Below are 19,220 nucleotides of genomic sequence, written 5' to 3'. Positions count from 1 at the left end.
AAATAATGCTAATTTTGAAGCAACGGTAAAGCTATCTTTTTATGACCGATAGATCATGAGTTTGGATCATGATATCAACCATTAATTCTTACGTTAAGATAGGTTGTCTATATTACAAACGGATGTGACCCTTCCTTGAATCTTAAATTGTGTGTGAACACGAGATGTTTCAAACACCAGACTTCTCTTGGTGTTGTGGTTTTTGATCCAAGGGTGGAGGACCTTACACTTGTCTCTGTGACGGTAGAGTTGTCAAAAACCAAAGTATCCTTAAATCTGCTGATCATGCATATGTAATGTGCATACCTTAATATATATGTTAGTGTCTTTCAAGAATTGATTTTTTCAAGAGAATATCATAAGATGGATTGCATTGACAACTTTATTTTTCCTCTGACTATATCAATATTGGTGTTTCATTAGTCCATCTATCTACTTATCATACTAACTGATTTCTTCACATATATAAGATGTATGCCAGAGGAAATTTGTGATAGTTACAGATGATAAACTTTCAGAGCTACAATATCATCTTCCAACAGTTAATCTTGGAGTAGTCTTCCAGCTGAACATGCCAAGAAAATAGCTCACACAATCGAAATATCCAACTGTTTAGCGCTCGCTCTCATGCAGCACGACGGGTTAACTGATCCTTGGATGTACTCTCAAATATCTTATCAGCATTTCCAACTTCAAAACCGTCCCGCCTATGAAACTCCTCCACCTAAGAAAGTATCAAAATATAGCTGATCAAAGAGGCGTTTCATCCAAGTGAAAAAAGTCTAGTTTACGTTTCAAGTTACATCTTAATGTTACCATAGGATTGAAAGAAGCATAAAATCTTATATTCCCATATGGTTGAAAGTAGCACAAATGCATTTAAGCTATGCAAAAAGCAACACCATGAATTTAGTTAAGCCCCAAGCATATAACCTAAACCTCGAGACCACTTTGAATTAAGGATGTTACAATAAGCATGTGTTCGAATCCAATCATAAAACATGATGTCTTTTTTAATTTTTCAACTCAACAGACAAATATTTTCCACTATAAAATTTAAGAATAAGTAGCATTTTATTCAATTACATTGCCATATAAGTATTTGAACAGCCATAAAGGGTACATCCAATGTGTGGTTTACGAAGACTGCACTCATGAAACGGCGGTGGAAAATATTTTTCTTCTCGTCTATGGTTATAAACAGGTGTTGGAAGGACCAAGTCCAAGTTATCGATTTATTGCTTTTACGACAAAGAAATATGCAAGAAAACGGAGGGATGATTAGAACTAACCTTTTCTGTGGGTAAGTCTTTATATTGCGGTAGTACAAGTCGCTCAGCAAATTCAATGTATGAACAAGGTACTGTTTCAGTAATGCCGTCTGAGAATTCGAAAGAGGTAGAATCTGCTACAGTTGAACTTTGCAGCAAAAGACCATCAGGGCTCACTGGTGAGCAAGAGAATAAATCAGAACTTCTTTGCAATATCCGGTGACCATTTAAAAAAGAATAGTTATCTCTTAAAAGAACGAGATTTCAAAATCAACAGATTCCTATTGACGAAAATGAATATTATGACATCAGTACATGTTCTGAATATTCAAAAATATAATGAGCAATAACTTTCTGAGGCGAAAAGAATTAACAGATCCCAGCACCGGAAAGCTCTTCAACCTGGATTTCATTCATTGAAGTACCAAGCAGATACACAGATTTGTCCTATAAATCCCTTATCGACCAACATCTTAATCTAGTTTCCACAAGATTTGAAGATCACAGTGTAATGTTTTATTAAAGGAAGAGCTGTAATCTTATTACTTGTGGTGAACTAACAGGTATTACTTAAAAGAGTTTACGAGATTTTGGTTTCAGAACGGTTGCTGGACTGATAAACGCTGAATTACTGGGAAAAGATTAAGTCAAAAAGCAAGCAAATAAAGTGTGTACTTGAGTACATTATATATGATATGATGCAGCTACAATTAAGTAGGCAATATTACTACTCTCTCGGTTTCAATTTGTTTGTCTAGTTTTGATTTGACACGGAGTTTAAAAAAGTAAAGAAAACTTTTGAATCTTGTGGTCTTAAAATAAAGATATGTAGAATGTACTAAATGCCCTTTAATCATGTGGTCTTAAACATGTCATGTGGGAAGTTAGAATCCAAGAGTTGTCAAAAAAAGAAAGAGCATTTTTTTTGAAACGGACTAAAAAGGAAAATAAGACAAACAAATTGAAACAGAGGGAGTAATACTTAAAAGTAACTTTGTACTAACCCTTAAGAATACCCCCTTCAGAGTTCAAATTGAAACCACTTTCCTCAATAATTTGATTAAGATTTCCAATGCTTCTCAGATTTGATGCCAACCGATGGGTAGATATGGTAACATGATTCAATGCATATCCATTGACAAGCGTCCAAGCGGCATACTCACTCTCCCTGGTAATTTCAATAATCACCACATAAATTACAATAATTAATTTGACAATGCTGCTCATGAAAATTAGCATCTAAATAGTTCAGTTCATTGTAACTTGCAAGAAGGTAAAAAAGTACTAATTCAGCTAGAGATGTATAATATCATTCCTGCTCTCTAAGTGACACCAGTAAGCTACAATCTATTGGAGTGTTACTATTCAATTTGATCCATGAGATAGCACGGGACATGTAGAATACAACATGACATTAAAACGCGGAGGACAATGACCACTACCTAGCCAGTTGTTGAAATTCAGAATATGAGGGTTTTTCCCATGTCAAACTTCCTAATGCACTTGCAAGTGAAGCATACTCTTTTCTGCAGTGCGAGATGTCAGTGTACTTTTTGATTATTTCCTGCAAGAAAAAAATAACTATCCATGTAACTAAAAAGTTGATCATCTATGAGATTATTAAAAGTGAAGGACTAGAGAAAAATAGAAGTTAGCTAGCATAAGCATGAATTTCTTGTCTCTACTTCTGAGAGGTAGTAACTTACGAAGAACTGAAAGGTCTGAAATGTCGCACTATGTCATATATATCAAATTTGAAGTTCGGAACATGTTCAAGAACAGTTAAAGAAAGCCAGGTACCAAGTAAAAGCAATACCACCACTGCAAAAGCTATCATTAAGGTGCCTTGCAACGATATCAAGACTACTAAAATCAGTGCAATTACAAAACTTTTTGAACTATACTCCCTTCCTTGGTTTTATATTAATCTGATATATCTTATTAAAGTCTGATAAAAAGAAAAAAGGGCATCCACGTGCGTTAAAGCTCCCGCTATGTGCAGGATCCAGAGAAGAGCCGAACCACAAGGGTGCATTGTACGCAGCCTTACCCAGCATTTCTGTAAGAGGTTGTTTTCAAGGCTTGAACCCGTGACCTCCTGGTCACATGGCAACAACTTTTTCAGTTACACGAAGGCTCCCCTTCATCAAATTAAAGTCTAACGAGTCGTTTGGTGTGAGGAATAAAAATAAATAGTCATGGGATAAAAAAATAGTCTAGGGATTAAATTTTGGTGTCTTGTTTGGTTGCCACATACGGGATAGCTTATCCCACCATTTATACCATAGTGATGGGATAAATTGGGATAAGTTATCCTACATACATGGTGGGATAACTAATCTTGGGATAACTTGTTTCCAACCAAACGGCCACTAAGATCTAAATAAATTGACACTTGAAAAGCAAAAGGGGTAAAAAAAAAATTATGGGAAATATCACACAACAAAAGAACCAAAACTTTTGAAATGTAAAATTCATCCATTAGACCAGAAATTGTTCTGTTAAAAGTATACAAAAAACTATGTAAAGCAACAAGCTGATGAAAAACCTGAGCTTCTGGACTAAGCTGATCAACAAGAAGTTCCGATATAAATATTCTTGGCAATGGCCCATTAACCCCACTGCCATGATAGGAAGTTGAAACCTTCGGAGGAGAAAACCAGAAAGCTTTCAACTTTTTAGCAGGGAATCTCAACTCTTCTCGTCGTTCATAACCAAAATCCAAGAAGAACTTTGACATAGAATCAATGCCATGACCATTTACCTGCAGTGATCAGCACAACAAAAAATCAGTAGTTATTAGGATACTTACATAAACAAAATTTTCCAGTGCTCCATCTCAAATCATATAATTAAAGAAGAATCATCGTACCCCAAATGTCCTAAATGCAAAATGATCATAGCAAATTTGATCACCATTAACAGAACGAACGAGCTCCAAAATAGCCTTAGCAGTGGAGTTTTTATTCAGATATATCGCTTCCATGTTCGCCAATACACTCCTAAAGAATGATTCACTTCCCTGAATACTCAAATCAAATACTTTAGTCAATCAACACCACCCAAAAAAGGAAAAAAAAAACTAACTAAATCCCATTAGAAGATGAAAGTAGTGTTGTAAGCTCAAAATGACTATTAATTCAACATGGTATTATAACAAACTGAGTTTCCGGTCTTAAAACTGGTACAAAACGAACAAGTTGGGGTCGGCTATATCAATCCCACGTTTTTCATTTAAGCTCATTTCATATAATCATCATCATAATAATAGTAATAGAAGTTCTCCAACAAGTCTTAAGACCTATTCTCAACTAGTAGATAATTATTTTCTTTCATTGTGCCCTACAACGATTTTTCTTCTCTACCTCCCATATTACACAATCTCCTCTCCAGACACGCTTGTGGGACTACATGAGTATGTTGTTGTTGTATTGAGCCCGACAACCATTAATCAATATAAATATTTCTAAGTTTGGCTCACAAAAAAAAAATAGATCCTCAATTGAGCAACATATTACAAACCTAAAGACCACATGTTGCTCGGATAGTAAACACCACCCAACTCCAACCTTAAAGTTGTGTGTTCAAGTCAACCAAGGAGCAAAAATAAAGACCTAAAAGGCTAAAATAAAGAAAAAGATTGTTCCTTTTTAACAGCTACTAGATGAAACTTAACAAAAAAGACCCTTTTTATCAGAAAAAGGCATACACTGTACACCATATACAAACAAAAACAAAAACAAAAAAAGACATACAATCCCACATAGTAATGAGATTATACCACAATTAACAGCAGCTAATCAATGATTACACAAAAGGGGTATGATGAAATTAAATGATATACCTGAAAAGAAGAATCTTGAATTACAGCCCCATCTTGAGTTTTAGAAGCAGATAACACTGAGAAACTGTGATTTTCCATGGGAGTTTTAAAGTTCAAAAAAGGGTTCTTGAAATTGTTTAATTGGCAACAAGAAGAAGAGATGGATTTAGGAAAAAATGATGATTTGATTGAAGAAGATGAATAGAGAGAAAACATAGAAGGGAATTTGATCATTGATGACATCTTTGTTTGATTGTTTTATTTCCTTATTTGAGGTTTATCAAGTTTCAAGAATGATTCTTTACCAAAACAAAGAAGACAAAAGAATGGTTCTTTTTACGTAGTGTTTTGTTGAGTAACATTTTTGTGAGTAGGATGGTGGTGCAATTGGATTGATCCTCTCTTTAGTCAGAGCCATGTTCACAGTTATGATTAAAATCAAAATTAAATCAAAAATTTAAGAAAAAAATATTAGAAAAAATATTTTTTAATAAATAATTATTGATTTTAGCGATATTTTTTATTTATTATCATTTATAATAATATTATAATATATCTACTATGTATTAAAAGTGAATTATGCATGCAATATAAATATATTATAAGTGTTTTAAAATATATTATACTTGTTTGGTAAGAAATTGACACAATGTATTATAAGTGTATTAAAGTATGTGATAAATATATTACCATGAATAAAACTTGTATTATATGAGTTTTATAAATTATTCTCGCTAATATGTATTAAAATTGTATTATAAGTGTTCAGTGAAAAAAAAATATTATTGTCATAAATGATAAATATTTTCTTAATGTAGTACATTTATGTAAATTTCCCAAAATTTAAACAAATCGAATAAAAAAATCGACATTAGGTTTGGTTTTTAATTTGAAAAACCGATAATATTTGGTTTGGTTATGATTATAGTAAAAAATAACCGAATAAATAACCGAATTAAACCGATAATTATATACATAAAATTTATAATTATTTATATGTATAATACCAACTTTTCATAAATAATTAAAGATATTTTATACCTTTTAATTATTAATTTAATTTTGATCTACTTATTTTTAAGGCCTCTCATTTCCTTTTACAATTCTGATTTATGTTCCACTTCCAGCCTAAGAACAAGAGAAACAGAAGCTCACGTTTCTCACAAAGTCACAGTCATAGACTCACAGTGAAGGCTCAAGAGCAACCTCAACTCCTCAAGTACAAGACTGTCAAATTTTGAGAAGGTTTGTAAGAATTTTTTTGAATTTTAAGTTGATTTTAAGTTGTTTCCTTTTTTGTTTCGAATGTTTAAGTTGTTTCCTTTTCTGTTTTGAATGTTTAAGTTGATTTTAAGTTGTTTCCTTTGCTAGCTACTTGATTTTAACTTAAGTTGTTTCCTTTTCTGTTTTGAATTTTTACCTTTATTTTTTCTTGTCCGAATGGGTCCTAAACTTCTAATATTTTTCAGATGAAAAGGACAGTTACAGAGGTTGGACATTTGGAGGTTCCTAAAGATAGTTTAGTAACACCAACATCTGCTGTAACTCAAGCACATGGTAATGCTCCTAATACTTCTTCGGTGCGTAAACCTCCTAAAAAGCATAAAAAAACTACTCCTTGTAGTCGAGACCTTAGCCCTGGGATAATGGTAGAAGAACATTTGAAATTTGGGATCATTACATACAATTTACTAATAAAATGGGAAAATTGCGGGCAAAATGCAAGTATTGCCCCAAAGACTTGGCTTGCCCTTCTAATTATGAGACTTCTAATCTTTGGGGACATTTTCTTAATAAGTGTGAGAAATATCCTTTTAGGACCATTGATAGGAAGCAGACAACACTCAATATTAAACCTATTAAAGGAGGGGGACAAGGAGGTTTGAAAAAGGTTGTTTATAATGTTGTCAAATTAGAAGGGCCATTGCTGAGTTTGTTATAATTGATGAACAACCGTTTAGAGTCGTTGAGGGAGAAGGCTTTAAGAGACTAATGGCGGTTGTTTTGCCTAATTTTGAGTTACCTTCTTGCATTACTGTTGCTCGACAATGTTTAAAAATTTATGAAGAAGAGAAATAAAAGCTTAAAAGGCTTGTTAAAGATCAACATGTTTGTATTACTAGCGACACATGGATGTCAATCCAAAATTTGACTTATATGGTCATTACTTCTCACTAGATTGATGATCAGTGGAATTTACAAAAAAATAAGTCTTAACTTTTTTCAAACTCCAGATCGAAAGAGTGAGACAATTGCAAAAGGAATTGAAGCTTGTTTGTTAGATTGGGAGATCGAGAATATATTCACGGTGACACTAGATAATGCATCAGCTAATGATGTTGCAATCAGGTGCTTGAAAGGGAGAATTAATGATTGAAATAGTGTCATCTTGGAAAATAATTTTTTACACGTTCGATGTAATGCTCATATCTTGAATTTGATTGTAAAAGAAGGATTGAGTGAACAAAATAAGTCCATTTCTCGGGTAAGGCGTGCTGTGAAATATGTTAAGTCTTCTCCTGCAAGATCTGCTTCCTTTAAGTCATATGTTGAGAAGGTAAAACTAGACACCCATGGCCTTTTGAGTTTGGATGTTGAGACGAGGTGGAACTCTACATACTTGATGTTAAATACAATTGTATAATTTGAAAACGCCTTTTCAAGAATGTGTATTGATGATCATAGTACTCTAACTATTGTCTTGAATTGAGTGGAACAGCAGTGCATCCATCTTTGAAAGATTGGAAGAATGTGAAAGTCTTTCTCAAGTTTCTTGAGATTTTCTACAAAATCACTTTGAAGTTTTTGAGTACTTTGCATGTTACTTCAAATTATTTCTTCCATGAGCTTTTTAATCTTCAAAGAATAATTGTCCAGTATTCGAATTGTAGCGATTCAATTTTGACTGATATGGCTAGGAAGATGAAAATTAAGTTTGATAAATATTGAGGTGATTTTGAGGATATGAACATATTGTTATTTGCTGCCGTTGTGTTGGATCCTCGCTACAAAATGAAGTATGTAAAGTTTCTTTTTAACAATTTTTATGATCCTGTGGAGGAAAATGGAAAGTCTACTAAAGTGGTGAACACTTTAACTCGCTTGTATAATCATTATAAGAATTCTATTTATGGGCCTTCTAGTGAAAATATTGGAGATCAAACTAGTGTGATGAGTCAAATTGGTGCAATCAATAGTTCTGATGTGTGGCAATCGCAATGGGAGAAATTTCTTGAAGATGAGAATGATGTTGATAATAAGTCTGATCTTGAAAAGTATTTGATGGATGATCTGGAGAAGATTAATGATTTCAATATCTTGACTTGGTGGAAATCTTCCTTTGAACGATATCCTATTGTCTCTAGGATTGCAAGAGATGTGCTTATTATTCCTACACCTACTGTTGCCTCGAAATCAGCTTTTAGCACCGGTGGTCGGATACTTGATTGTTATCGAAGTTCTCTATCGACAAAGACAGCTAAAGCTCTTGTTTGTTGTCAACAATGATTGCGGTCAACATCTAAAGAATGCAGGCTTGAAGACCTTTTAGAAGAAATTCAAAAACTTGAGATCGCTGGAAAAGGTAATTTTACATAATTAACTATATGAATATTTGTTTCACTTGCTGTAAATTACTATCTTAGAAAGATAGTTGTTGAAACTTCGAGCTTTTATGGTATTTTAGCTAATTGTTTTCACTTTAATATGTGTTGCTACACTTTAATATTGAGAGCTGGTTACTAGCTTTGAGCCCAAAAATATTAAATTGGACGTTGTTTCTTGTTGGAAACCCAGCTGCTGCTGCTGCTGCTACTGAATTGTGTTGCTGCCACTATTTCAGCAGTGCTGCTGCTGCCGCTGCTGAACTGTGTTGAATTTAGAAAAAAAATTCCTTATTTGTTTGGATGTATTAGAATTTAGATGACTTCACTTGTGAAAGTTGAAGTTATTGAAGAACTTACTGATAAACCGATTATCCATGCCTGTGTAAAGTCCATATGAAGTACTAGGTTTCGCTGTATTTTGGATAAGGCAGACTAAAATTTCTTTCCAATTGGATTAGTGAAGTGTGCAGGTGACCTTGATTTTATGTTTTGTGATTAGTTTCTTGTTATTAGTGAGCTATTGATTGTGAAACACTTTAACGTAACGTAACGTAAACTTTAACAAAAATTTCATTCCTTGTGAAACACTTTAACGTAAACTTTCCCTATATCAACTACTCCATCATATTAGTTAAGTTATTTATTCTCCTTCATTAACCACTCCCAATTTTCTTTATTATCTTTATCTGTACCCCTTGTTTAAGTTATCAATTTTGAACCCTATCCAACTTTTTAATCTGCGTCTTTATTCACATGAATGTGGAAACAATAAAGATCATTGCAACTACATGAAAATGCATCATTTTGTTGGATGAAGTTTCTTATTATTAGTGAGCTATTGGTCCTGACAGAATATATTGTCTTTCAAGTGAACTTCTAATAGAGAACTTCTACTGTTGGAGAATCTAAATTATTCAGTTGTGCTGCTGCTATTTTTTTTTCCAGTTGCACTTTAAGTTTTGGGGCAAAGTTGTTGCTATATTTGTTGGCTGAGCAGCTATACCTTTATGTTTTTAGACATTTAATGCCTAATATCGTGATTTCTTTTGCAGATTCTCCGGGCATTGTTTTGAGCATTGATTAGTTTGGAGCTTAAGCTAAGGAAGATGGTCGAAGTATTTTTGATTCTATTATTGATTCTCTAGTTAATTTAGTTTAAATATGTAATTTTTTTATTTTAATGGACAAAGTTGTTTGTATTTTGAAACCTCTATTTGACTTGTTCTTTTAAATTTAAACTGCGTTGCAAGTTTGGTCCACCTGATTTGCCATCAGCATGTCTTTCCCTCAATATGCAGCAAAGTTCGCCCTTGTGGATTGTGAGGAAAAAAATGTTTCATAAGAAATTTGAAGAATGTAGAAAGAAAATATTTGAATTGTCCCGACTAGTTATAAACCGAAAAAATGAATCAAACCGACAATAATCAAACCGGTGGTTATTATTTTACTTGATTTGGTTACGATTTTAAATATTTAAAAATCAATTAAATTGATTTGATTATAATTTTAATCAATAACCGATCTAAGCCAAACCATGGACACCCCTGATCAATGGACACAAATTTGAATTTTGGGTACTAATTTTCTTTTGACGGGGAACATTTTTTCACAAATGGGTTTCCATACCCAAGATTCACTAAAATTAAAAGAAAAAAAGTGTCAGCAAGAGAAACTCACTAATGGGACCCACTTATACGTGTCTTGGATTTGGATCAACACAAAATGAAAGTTATTTGAGATTCTGACAAAATAGAAAAAGGAAAAAAATCCACATACCATGTTTATCAATCATCCCGGTATAGAGATATGATACGTAATTGAATAAAAAGATGGAATAATTACAGATATATACAATAAATTAATTGATTTATAATAAATATAATTATATTTTATTTACATAAAAAATAGTTAAAATTATAGAAAATATAGCTTGCCAAAAGTCATAGAAAGTATACAGTGACTATATAATCTAGATTACTTATACATAAGTTATACACTGAATATATATTATAATATACTAAAAAATTGAATATAACTTGACTATACATGAAATATGCACTAACTATACATGTCTATACAACAAATGACTATTTTTTTGATAATTACTTTTGCCGAATAGTCATATGGTGTAATTATCCCTAAAAAGATTCACACATATTACCTAACATTAGATACAATAGCCCGTACAAGCACGGCCCAACATATTTTACTATATTTGTTTCAATTTATGTGGCACAAATGAAATCAGGAGAGTCAATCAAATTTTTATGTAATTTTTAATTATTGTGATTTATAGTACTTTTAACATAATTTTTAAATAATATATATTATTCACTTTGTCCCAATTTATGTGGCACGCGTGAAATTTTGAAAGAGCCCGTTTGGATTGGCTTTAAGTTGGTCAAAACCAACTTAAAGCCCCTTTTTAGCTTTTGGACGTGTTTGCCTAATGCTGACTTTAAGCCATAAAGTTCTTAAAGTCAGTCAGAAATGAAAAGTTAGGATTCCTAACTTTTTTTTTCCAAAGTGCTTAAAGTCATTTTCTTTGACCATGGAAATTACTTTTATATCCTTTATATTATAACTAAATTCTCAAACTACCTTTTTTTATTCTTTTAACCCTAAAATTCACATCATAAGCACTTTTATCCAAACACTCAACTGCTTATTTATAAAAATAACTTTCAGCACTTCAAAGTTCTAAAAGCACTTTATACATAAAAGTTACTTTTTTTAAGCTCATCCAAACGGGCTCAAAGTCAACTAAATTTTTAATATATTTTTAAAAATATTTTAAGTTGTTTATTATTATGATTTGTAGTACTCTTAATTAACGTAATAATAATATATGTTATTCCCTCTGCCCTAATTTATGTGGCATATGTGAAATTTCGAGAGTTAACCATATTTTAATATATTTTAAGTTGTGATTTTTAGTACTCGTAACGTAATTTTTAAATAATATATGTTACTCCCTCTATCTCAATTTAGTTGGCACATGTGAAATTTTGATAGTTAATCAAATTTTTAATATGTATTTTAATTATTTTAAGTTGTTAATTATTGTAATTTATAATACTTTTAATGTAATTTTTAAATAACACATGTTCCTCCTTCTGTCCCAATTTATGTAATACATGCAAAATTTTAGAAGTTAATTAAAATTTTAATATTTCAAGTTGTTAATTATTATAATTTATAATATTATTTTTAAAATAATTTTTAGATCAATAAATTTCAAGTTACTCACGTGTCCATCATCGAAAAAGCCAAAAAAAGTATGAAATGTTAGTCTGCAGTTTAGAAGTAATGACCAACAGAAATTCAATTGGCCAAAAAATTAAGTAGATTACCAAACTACCCTCTTGACCCCGAGCTCCTCTCCTATTCCCTTTTCTAATATAAAGTAACAATAGAGTTCTTATTTTTAAATATTTTAAGCATTTTATTTTTGTGATTTATAGTATATTTTACGTAATTTATAATATATATTATCATTTCCCCTGTCTCAATTTATCGGACATAAGAGAAATTTCATATTTTTTTAATACATAACATAATATATATAAAAAAGATAAATAAATAAAATATTAAATATAAATAGAGTTAATTGAAGGAGAAGGGTAAATCGGTCAAATAGCCGATTGACCCTAAGCTCCTCTCATTCCCTCTTATATAATAGAGTCAAATCACGTTAGATTCATGCATGCTATAGCGAATCATGTGAGATTAATTATATAAAACGTATTTGTCTATTTATTCAATTTTATGATAGTTTAAGTGTCTAGTTATATATATTTATAGTTGAAGAACATAAACATCAATTGAGACCAAATTTAAAAGACATGTTTATATATTATGCTTAAAAAAATATCTAAGACTTCTTTTGTAGGAAACAAACATTAAGTACTTACTATGCACTCTTTTTATTTTTATTTATCTTCAATAATAAAAATAGATCTTCATTTTTATTTGTTCAAATTTAAAGAATTATAGATAACTATTATTTATTTTTTAATATTAAATGACTTATAATAATTATGAATAATACAATAAAAATATAATTTATTATTAGTCTTTAAAATATATCAAGTCAAAATAAATGAATGAAGTATTTGTTATGAATTTATATAGTAGTATAAATAACATTCCTCCATTTCATTTATGTGATTATGTTTAATTGGACACAATTAATTTTTAAAGTCAATTTTTCAGATGTAATTTATGAAAGTAAGTAAATATATTTGTGGGGTCCACTCCAATAAATTATATACGTGTAACACATTATTTTCCTTTTGGTGTCCCCAACAAGATGGTTGAGTGGGTGAGTTGCATACGAAAAACTAAAGATCCAGGTTTAAATAATTAAGGTCCATTTTGTGATGTTGCGTAAGTTATCTGCTTAAATTTTGATTAACAAGTTTATTCGACAGTGATCATTAATTAAGAGTTTTCAACTATATATTCAGAAAGATACATTTAAATTAGAACTGTCAAAATGGGTTTGGTTCGTGAGATCGGCGCAACTCAATCCTTGAATTAGGTAAGGTTGGGTTAAACTTTTTCAGCCCATTTAGGAATAAGGTTTTTAAGCTCAGCCTCATTTGGCCCGCCAACCTCATAGGCTCAATCCGCGAGCTTTAGAGGCCAGCCCGTGGGTCGTGAATTTTAAAAATATTTATTATATATATTTTAAGTAGTGTTTTATTTTACTAAATCTTCAGCAACTAGGCGATTGAAATTATTGTAACTATGAATCTTTGACATCTCTTACTTGTGTTTATGCCTAATTTTTTATTTCCCCTTTCTTGTCTAGTTTATGAAAAAAATGATCATGTAATGTATGTTGTTCTAATGAATCCTATTAATGTTGACCGTTGTATTTTGCTTATTCTGTTGTTTTGTAAGTATTTCACTAAGGTGTGTGCAATTCATGAACATGTGAATTTTTGATGTATTTGTGTTATATTTATCAATGTTCGATAGTCTTTTTAATAGGTCAATGTCGTCCATCTTTTGATTGAAGGATTAACCCGTTGCCTGTTTAGGGTTGAGTTGAGTTGCTATTTTATAGGTCCTTTATTTAAAAGGATCGACCTGTCCCTCATGCAGGTTGGGGGTTAGGAAGATGAATGACCATGGAAATAGATTCAGGACTCTTTGGAGGTAATTTTGTGGAGAACTACAATCATATATTTTATGCATTGTGGATTCACTTGATTTTTCTCTTCTTGAATTTGTTTGACGTAAGTTATCGAATGCCACCAAAGACCAACAAACTTTACTTATGTTGGGTGAGCCATAATGTAAATAGAAGAGACAAACTGATCTGAAAGACCCCATGTGCATCATTTGAAATACATGACTTGAAGCAACATGCATGAGGTCCTTTTTAAAGAAAAAAATTGAACACTTTTCTTTTGTTAAGTTTCAATGCTTACACAAATTGTACTCTGATGCAAGGGAAATACATTAGATAGAATGGTATAGTTTTTGGATTGTTTTGGACTCTTTGAGTCAATAGTTATAAATTCAGCGACTTTGTATTGCAATAATATTGTCATTACTAATTAAAACAATTATAGAGCCTTTCAGTCCCTAATATTGGTCTGTATCTAAGCAGAAATATTTTGAATCTCTTTCCTTTACTTATTTTTTTATGCTTTTGAGTCTCTTTACTTGCCTACTTTTATTAATCACCGTAGAAGTTAGAGAGGAGGAAAGAGAAGGAAAATTTGACACTGCTACCAAAAAAAGAATATAGAAAAGCAAACAATTTAATTTTCATTAATTTTTATATTTGGCTGTTGAAAAAAAATTATTCATACATTTAAATAGTCATTCATCACCACGCGAAGCGCGGATAAATTACCTAATTTAGTTGATAATTTAAAAATTCGCATAACTAAAATATGTAAAAATTACGAAGGAATCTATATATATGATTTTTGATATGATTACTATTATTATTCTTATACCGTGAAATATAATATTAGAAATTAAATCTGAAAAAACCACAACCAATTAAAATAATGATCGACCTTTATTGGAAAAGGCAATAAATAAGATATTTTAAATATTATTTTTCTTTAGGACCACAGAATTGTGTGGGACAGAGAGAGACTTTTAATCTACTTAAAGCTACCTGGAAGTAATATTATACTAGAACTAGAATATTACTCTCCGTAGCCGATGGAATTGGAAAGTGCATCCCCTTTCGGACAATACGCCAATGTTTATAATAATCATATTAGTATCATGTACATAATAAATTTTAAATATAAATATTTTTTTAAAAAAATTGAGTTAAATGATGCCCATCTGTTATGGTCTCACAAGAAAAGGCTATTGATATTTGCCTTTTATATATTCATATTCTTTGTAATTTTGCATATCTTTATTTATAACAACTAGAAAAGATCTAAACATTAAATGTCAGATATATAACAATATTGTTGGGGGGAGAAACACTACAATTAAAGTTTGATATGATAATAAATAATAAAAATAAATTGAACACGAGAATTTGTTTCCAATGGTCTTCCTTCCTTGTGGAAATTGAACAAGATTCCATGTTTTATTTTTATGAATAGCTTCACTTTCTTCTCGCATTGTTGCCATCCACAGAGATGATTTTTGGTCTTTCATAGCCTCGTGAAAAGTTGAAGGTTCTCCATCCTCTGTTATTAGACAGTATGCAACATTGTCATCCATAGAATAATCTAAGTACCAAATTGGTTCTCTTATCTCCCTAGTTGACTATCGAACTTGTGAAGTTTTGATCTCAACTTGCTCTTGTTCTTTGTGCTCTGGTGCTGCCTCAGAAGAAACTGGAGCTTCTTCTATTTCTTCAACTTCAACTGTAGTAGTCTCTAATTTTTCTTTCGAAGTGCTACCTTCTTTTACTTGTATGTTGCTTTTAACAAACACAACATCCCTACTGATTATTACCTTGCGGGCAGTGGAATCCCACAAGCGATACCCCTTGACTCCATCAGCATATCTTAAGAAAATACATTCCCTAGATTTTGAATCCAATTTTGATTTTTCTTGGATGTTGTACACAACATAAGTAGGACTTTCGAATATATATAAGAGAGAATAATCAGTTGGTTTTCCTGTCCATATCTCTATTGGCATTTTCAGATCAATTGTTATTGATGGTGATCGATTGATCACATAACAAGCAATTTTGACTGTTTCTGCCCAGAATGGTTTTTCCAACCCTGCAGTTGCCAATATAGCTCTTGTCGGTTCCAATAAGGTTTTGTTCATCCACTTTGTTACTCCATTTTGTTGTGGAGTATATGCCACCTGAACTGTCTTTTAATTCCTTCTTATTTACAGAAGTTATCAAATTCATCACCAATGTATTCTTGTCCATTATCTGTCCTTAAACACTTGATCTTTTTCTCAAATTCAAGTTTCACACCCGTTTTGAACTATTTGAAAACCGAAAAAACATCTATCTTTCTTTTGATTAGATACACTTAACTTTTCCTAGAATAATTATTGATAAATGACACGAAATATTTCGCTCCTCCTAGGGACTTCACCGGTGCTTGCCAGACATCAGAGTAGACCAGATCTAATATTTTCTTGCTTTTAGCAGAGGAACTGCTAAACTTCAGTCTATTTTGCTTACTGGTAACACAATACTCACAATAGGGTAGTGAAACCTTTTTGAGCCCTGAAAGAAGCTTTTGCTCAGCAAGAATCTTCAAACCTTGTTCCCACATATGGCCAAGTTTACGATGCCATATCATCGTTGATTCTTCAAATGAACTTGCTGACGCGATTAATGTTTCTCCTTCTTGGTGTGTTTCACCTTTAAGCACATATAGATTTGCAATAAGTTTTTCTGCTTTCATCACTACAAGTGCTTCTTTTGATATTTTCATGACTCCACCATGAGTCTTATATGAACATTCATTATCATCTAATTGTCTCAAAGATAATAGATTCTTCCTTAAGTCTTTTACATGTCGTACCTCCTAGATGGTGCGTACCGTGCCATCATACATCTTTATTTTGATGGACCCAATATCAATAACATCTAAAACATGATCTTCTCCCATGAATATAGACCTTCTTGAGATAGGATTATATTGATGAAAGTCATGTGTCATGTTGCTCCTGTGTCCATGATCCAGACATCAGTGAAATGTTTTCTGCCTTCATTATTTGATATTGCTTCACTATATAAAATATCGCCATCATCCGAGGTATTTGCAACATTTCCTTGAGCATTTGATGACTCAGGGTGTTCACTCTTCATCTTTAACTGACAATCTTTCTTGAAATGCCCTTTTTTGCCATAACTGTAATACTTGATATTCTTCTTACTTCTTGATTGAGATCTACCATGATTATGACTCCCACTGGGGCCACGTTCCGTTGGTCTTCCTCTCACCATCATCAAAGCTTCAGCTTGCTGTGAATTTGATTATCTGTCTTCCTTATTTTTGCGCCGATTTTCTTCTTCTAAGACAACGTCTGCAATTTCATCAAAAACTAGAATATCCGTATTGTTTGTCAGGTTGATGATGAGTTGATCATACGAGTCAGGCAAACTTTGAAGTAGAAGCTCTGCACGTTCAGTCCCCTCTATTTTGCAACCCATTATTGTAAGTTGCGAAAACAGAGTATTCAAAGTATTGATGTGTTCAGTAACTGACATAGACTCTGCCATTCGAAGAGTATATAATTTTCTTTTTAAGAAGATTTTATTATGCAAATACTTGGCCTCATACAATTCCATAAGAGTATCCCATATTTCTTTCGCCGTTCTTTTTTCAGCCACATTAGACAACACTTGATCAGCTAGTACCAAGTATCGATCAACAACTGCGTTGCTGTCTATGTCATTCCATTTGCTGTCATCAGTAAAGTCTATGGGCCTGCCTTCAATTGCAGCCAAACAATTGTCTTTTCTCAATATCGCTCATATTTTTATTTTCTACAATGAGAAATTAATTCAATTGAATTTCTCAACGTCAAACTTTGTTGTACTCGACATTGTTATTTACTTCATACCCTTCTAGGTTGTTTCTGAATATTTTTGCGAACAATTATGACAAACTATACCGTTACCAAAATTTACTATTCACGTGAATAGTACTTTTTGACCAAAAATTACTATTCACAAAAAAATACTATTCACACATAGTACCTTCGCATAAAACAGACAGAATAATCGAGGGCTCTGATACCACTGTTGGGGGGGGGGGGGTGAGGAAGCATTACAACTAAAGTTTGATTTAATAATAAATAATGAAAATAAATTGGACACAAGAATTTTACGTGGAAACCCCTCAAATAGATAGAGGGTAAAAACCACGGGGTAGAAGGATCTTACTATGATAATGTGAGAGTACACTGCTTTCAAATACAAGGAAAAAACAACAATTAACACTTTTCTCTTATAAAAGGAATAACTTATTAAAGAGGACACTCAAGACTATAATGTTTATCTTTGTGTATAACTCTCTTTGTGTTCTTACTCTTTTGGATTGTATTTTTTTGTGGAATGATCTAAATAAGGGCAAGATGCCCTCTATTTATAGGAAACTAGAAACGCGTAAAATTCGCGTATTGCACCTCCCTTTTTGACTACGCGTTTAAAACACATTTTGTTCCTTTTTTGACTACGCATTCAAACGCGTTTTGTTCTCTTTTTGACTACGCGTTCAAAACGCGTTTTGTAGTATTTGACTATCTTGCAAATACCTCATTGTAGCACTTATAAATCTTTCAGACAAATGCTGCCACTATAAAAAGGTTTGACCGTACTTCCTTCATCTCTAATTATCTGTTATGATTATCTTTTTTTGCCCCTTAAAAAATAGGAGAATTTTCTATAACTATATTATAATTTTATCCTTCATTGGTATTTGTACAATCATAATAATATCAAATAAAATCAAACCAAAAAAATAATATCCTATTGTACTGAAGTGTTTGTAGTTTTTCAAAACAACTGTTATTAAAGACAAATGAAAAAAAATAATTTTATCTGAATTTTTATAATGATAAATAATTTGAGATAATTATTTCTAAAATTCACGATAAATTAATTTGAGATAGATGGAAGTATAATTTCAAAACAACTTTCATTGATTGAAACATTTTTTTGATTTGTTCTATGAAGTGTAGTGTGGAATAGCTTTTCGTTTTTCCCATTATTTGCAATGCAAGAGTTTTACGAAACTAAATCAACCCTAATTGGCATTATAAGCTACTCTTTACGTTTTTTTTTATTTGTCTTATAAATAGATTTTTTTTCTTTATTTTTCTGCTTGAAAAAAATAAATATATATTTTAAAGGAAGTAGTATATTAAAAAATTTAAAAGTAAAATTTGTGAGTATTATTGTAATCAAAGACGAAGCAATGATTTTTAATTTGTAAATTTCGAATCATAATTTGTTTTGATTATTGATTTTTAATAGATTAAGTACATATTATTATACTTTTAGCATAAATATAAAATTCAAATTAAACTCCGCTTCAATTGAAACAA

The 19,220-nt window shown here is 31.6% G+C and overlaps 1 protein-coding gene across 1 annotated transcript; it reads right to left on the bottom strand.

The window, feature by feature from the left end:
• Nucleotides 1-290: 290 nt before the first annotated feature.
• LOC129880212 (uncharacterized) lies at nt 291-5,396 on the bottom strand. Its single transcript, XM_055954148.1, has 7 exons — nt 5,116-5,396; nt 4,144-4,293; nt 3,820-4,035; nt 2,714-2,835; nt 2,276-2,439; nt 1,293-1,447; nt 291-724 (listed from the first exon to the last, which is right to left on the bottom strand). The coding sequence occupies exons 1-7, from the start codon at nt 5,335-5,337 to the stop codon at nt 626-628; spliced, it is 1,128 nt and encodes a 375-aa protein (XP_055810123.1). The 5' UTR covers nt 5,338-5,396; the 3' UTR covers nt 291-625.
• Nucleotides 5,397-19,220: the final 13,824 nt, after the last annotated feature.

This window comes from Solanum dulcamara, chromosome 2 (assembly GCF_947179165.1).
Source record: "Solanum dulcamara chromosome 2, daSolDulc1.2, whole genome shotgun sequence".
NCBI classification, from domain to species: domain Eukaryota; kingdom Viridiplantae; phylum Streptophyta; class Magnoliopsida; order Solanales; family Solanaceae; genus Solanum; species Solanum dulcamara.
Note: the sequence above shows the minus strand (reverse complement) of the source record. Positions and strands in the feature narration are given on the sequence as shown.

What these genes read in the sequence shown, in the direction of transcription:
- LOC129880212 (XM_055954148.1), bottom strand. Translation starts at nt 5,337, where the DNA reads ATGTCATCAATGATCAAATTCCCTTCTATGTTTTCTCTCTATTCATCT. An exon ending in GAATTTCAACAACTGGCTAG is followed by an intron (nt 2,440 to 2,713) that starts GTAGTGGTCATT and finishes TGAAATTACCAG; the next exon opens with GGAGAGTGAGTATGCCGCTT. An exon ending in TGAAGGGGGTATTCTTAAGG is followed by an intron (nt 1,448 to 2,275) that starts GTTAGTACAAAG and finishes CTTGCTCACCAG; the next exon opens with TGAGCCCTGATGGTCTTTTG.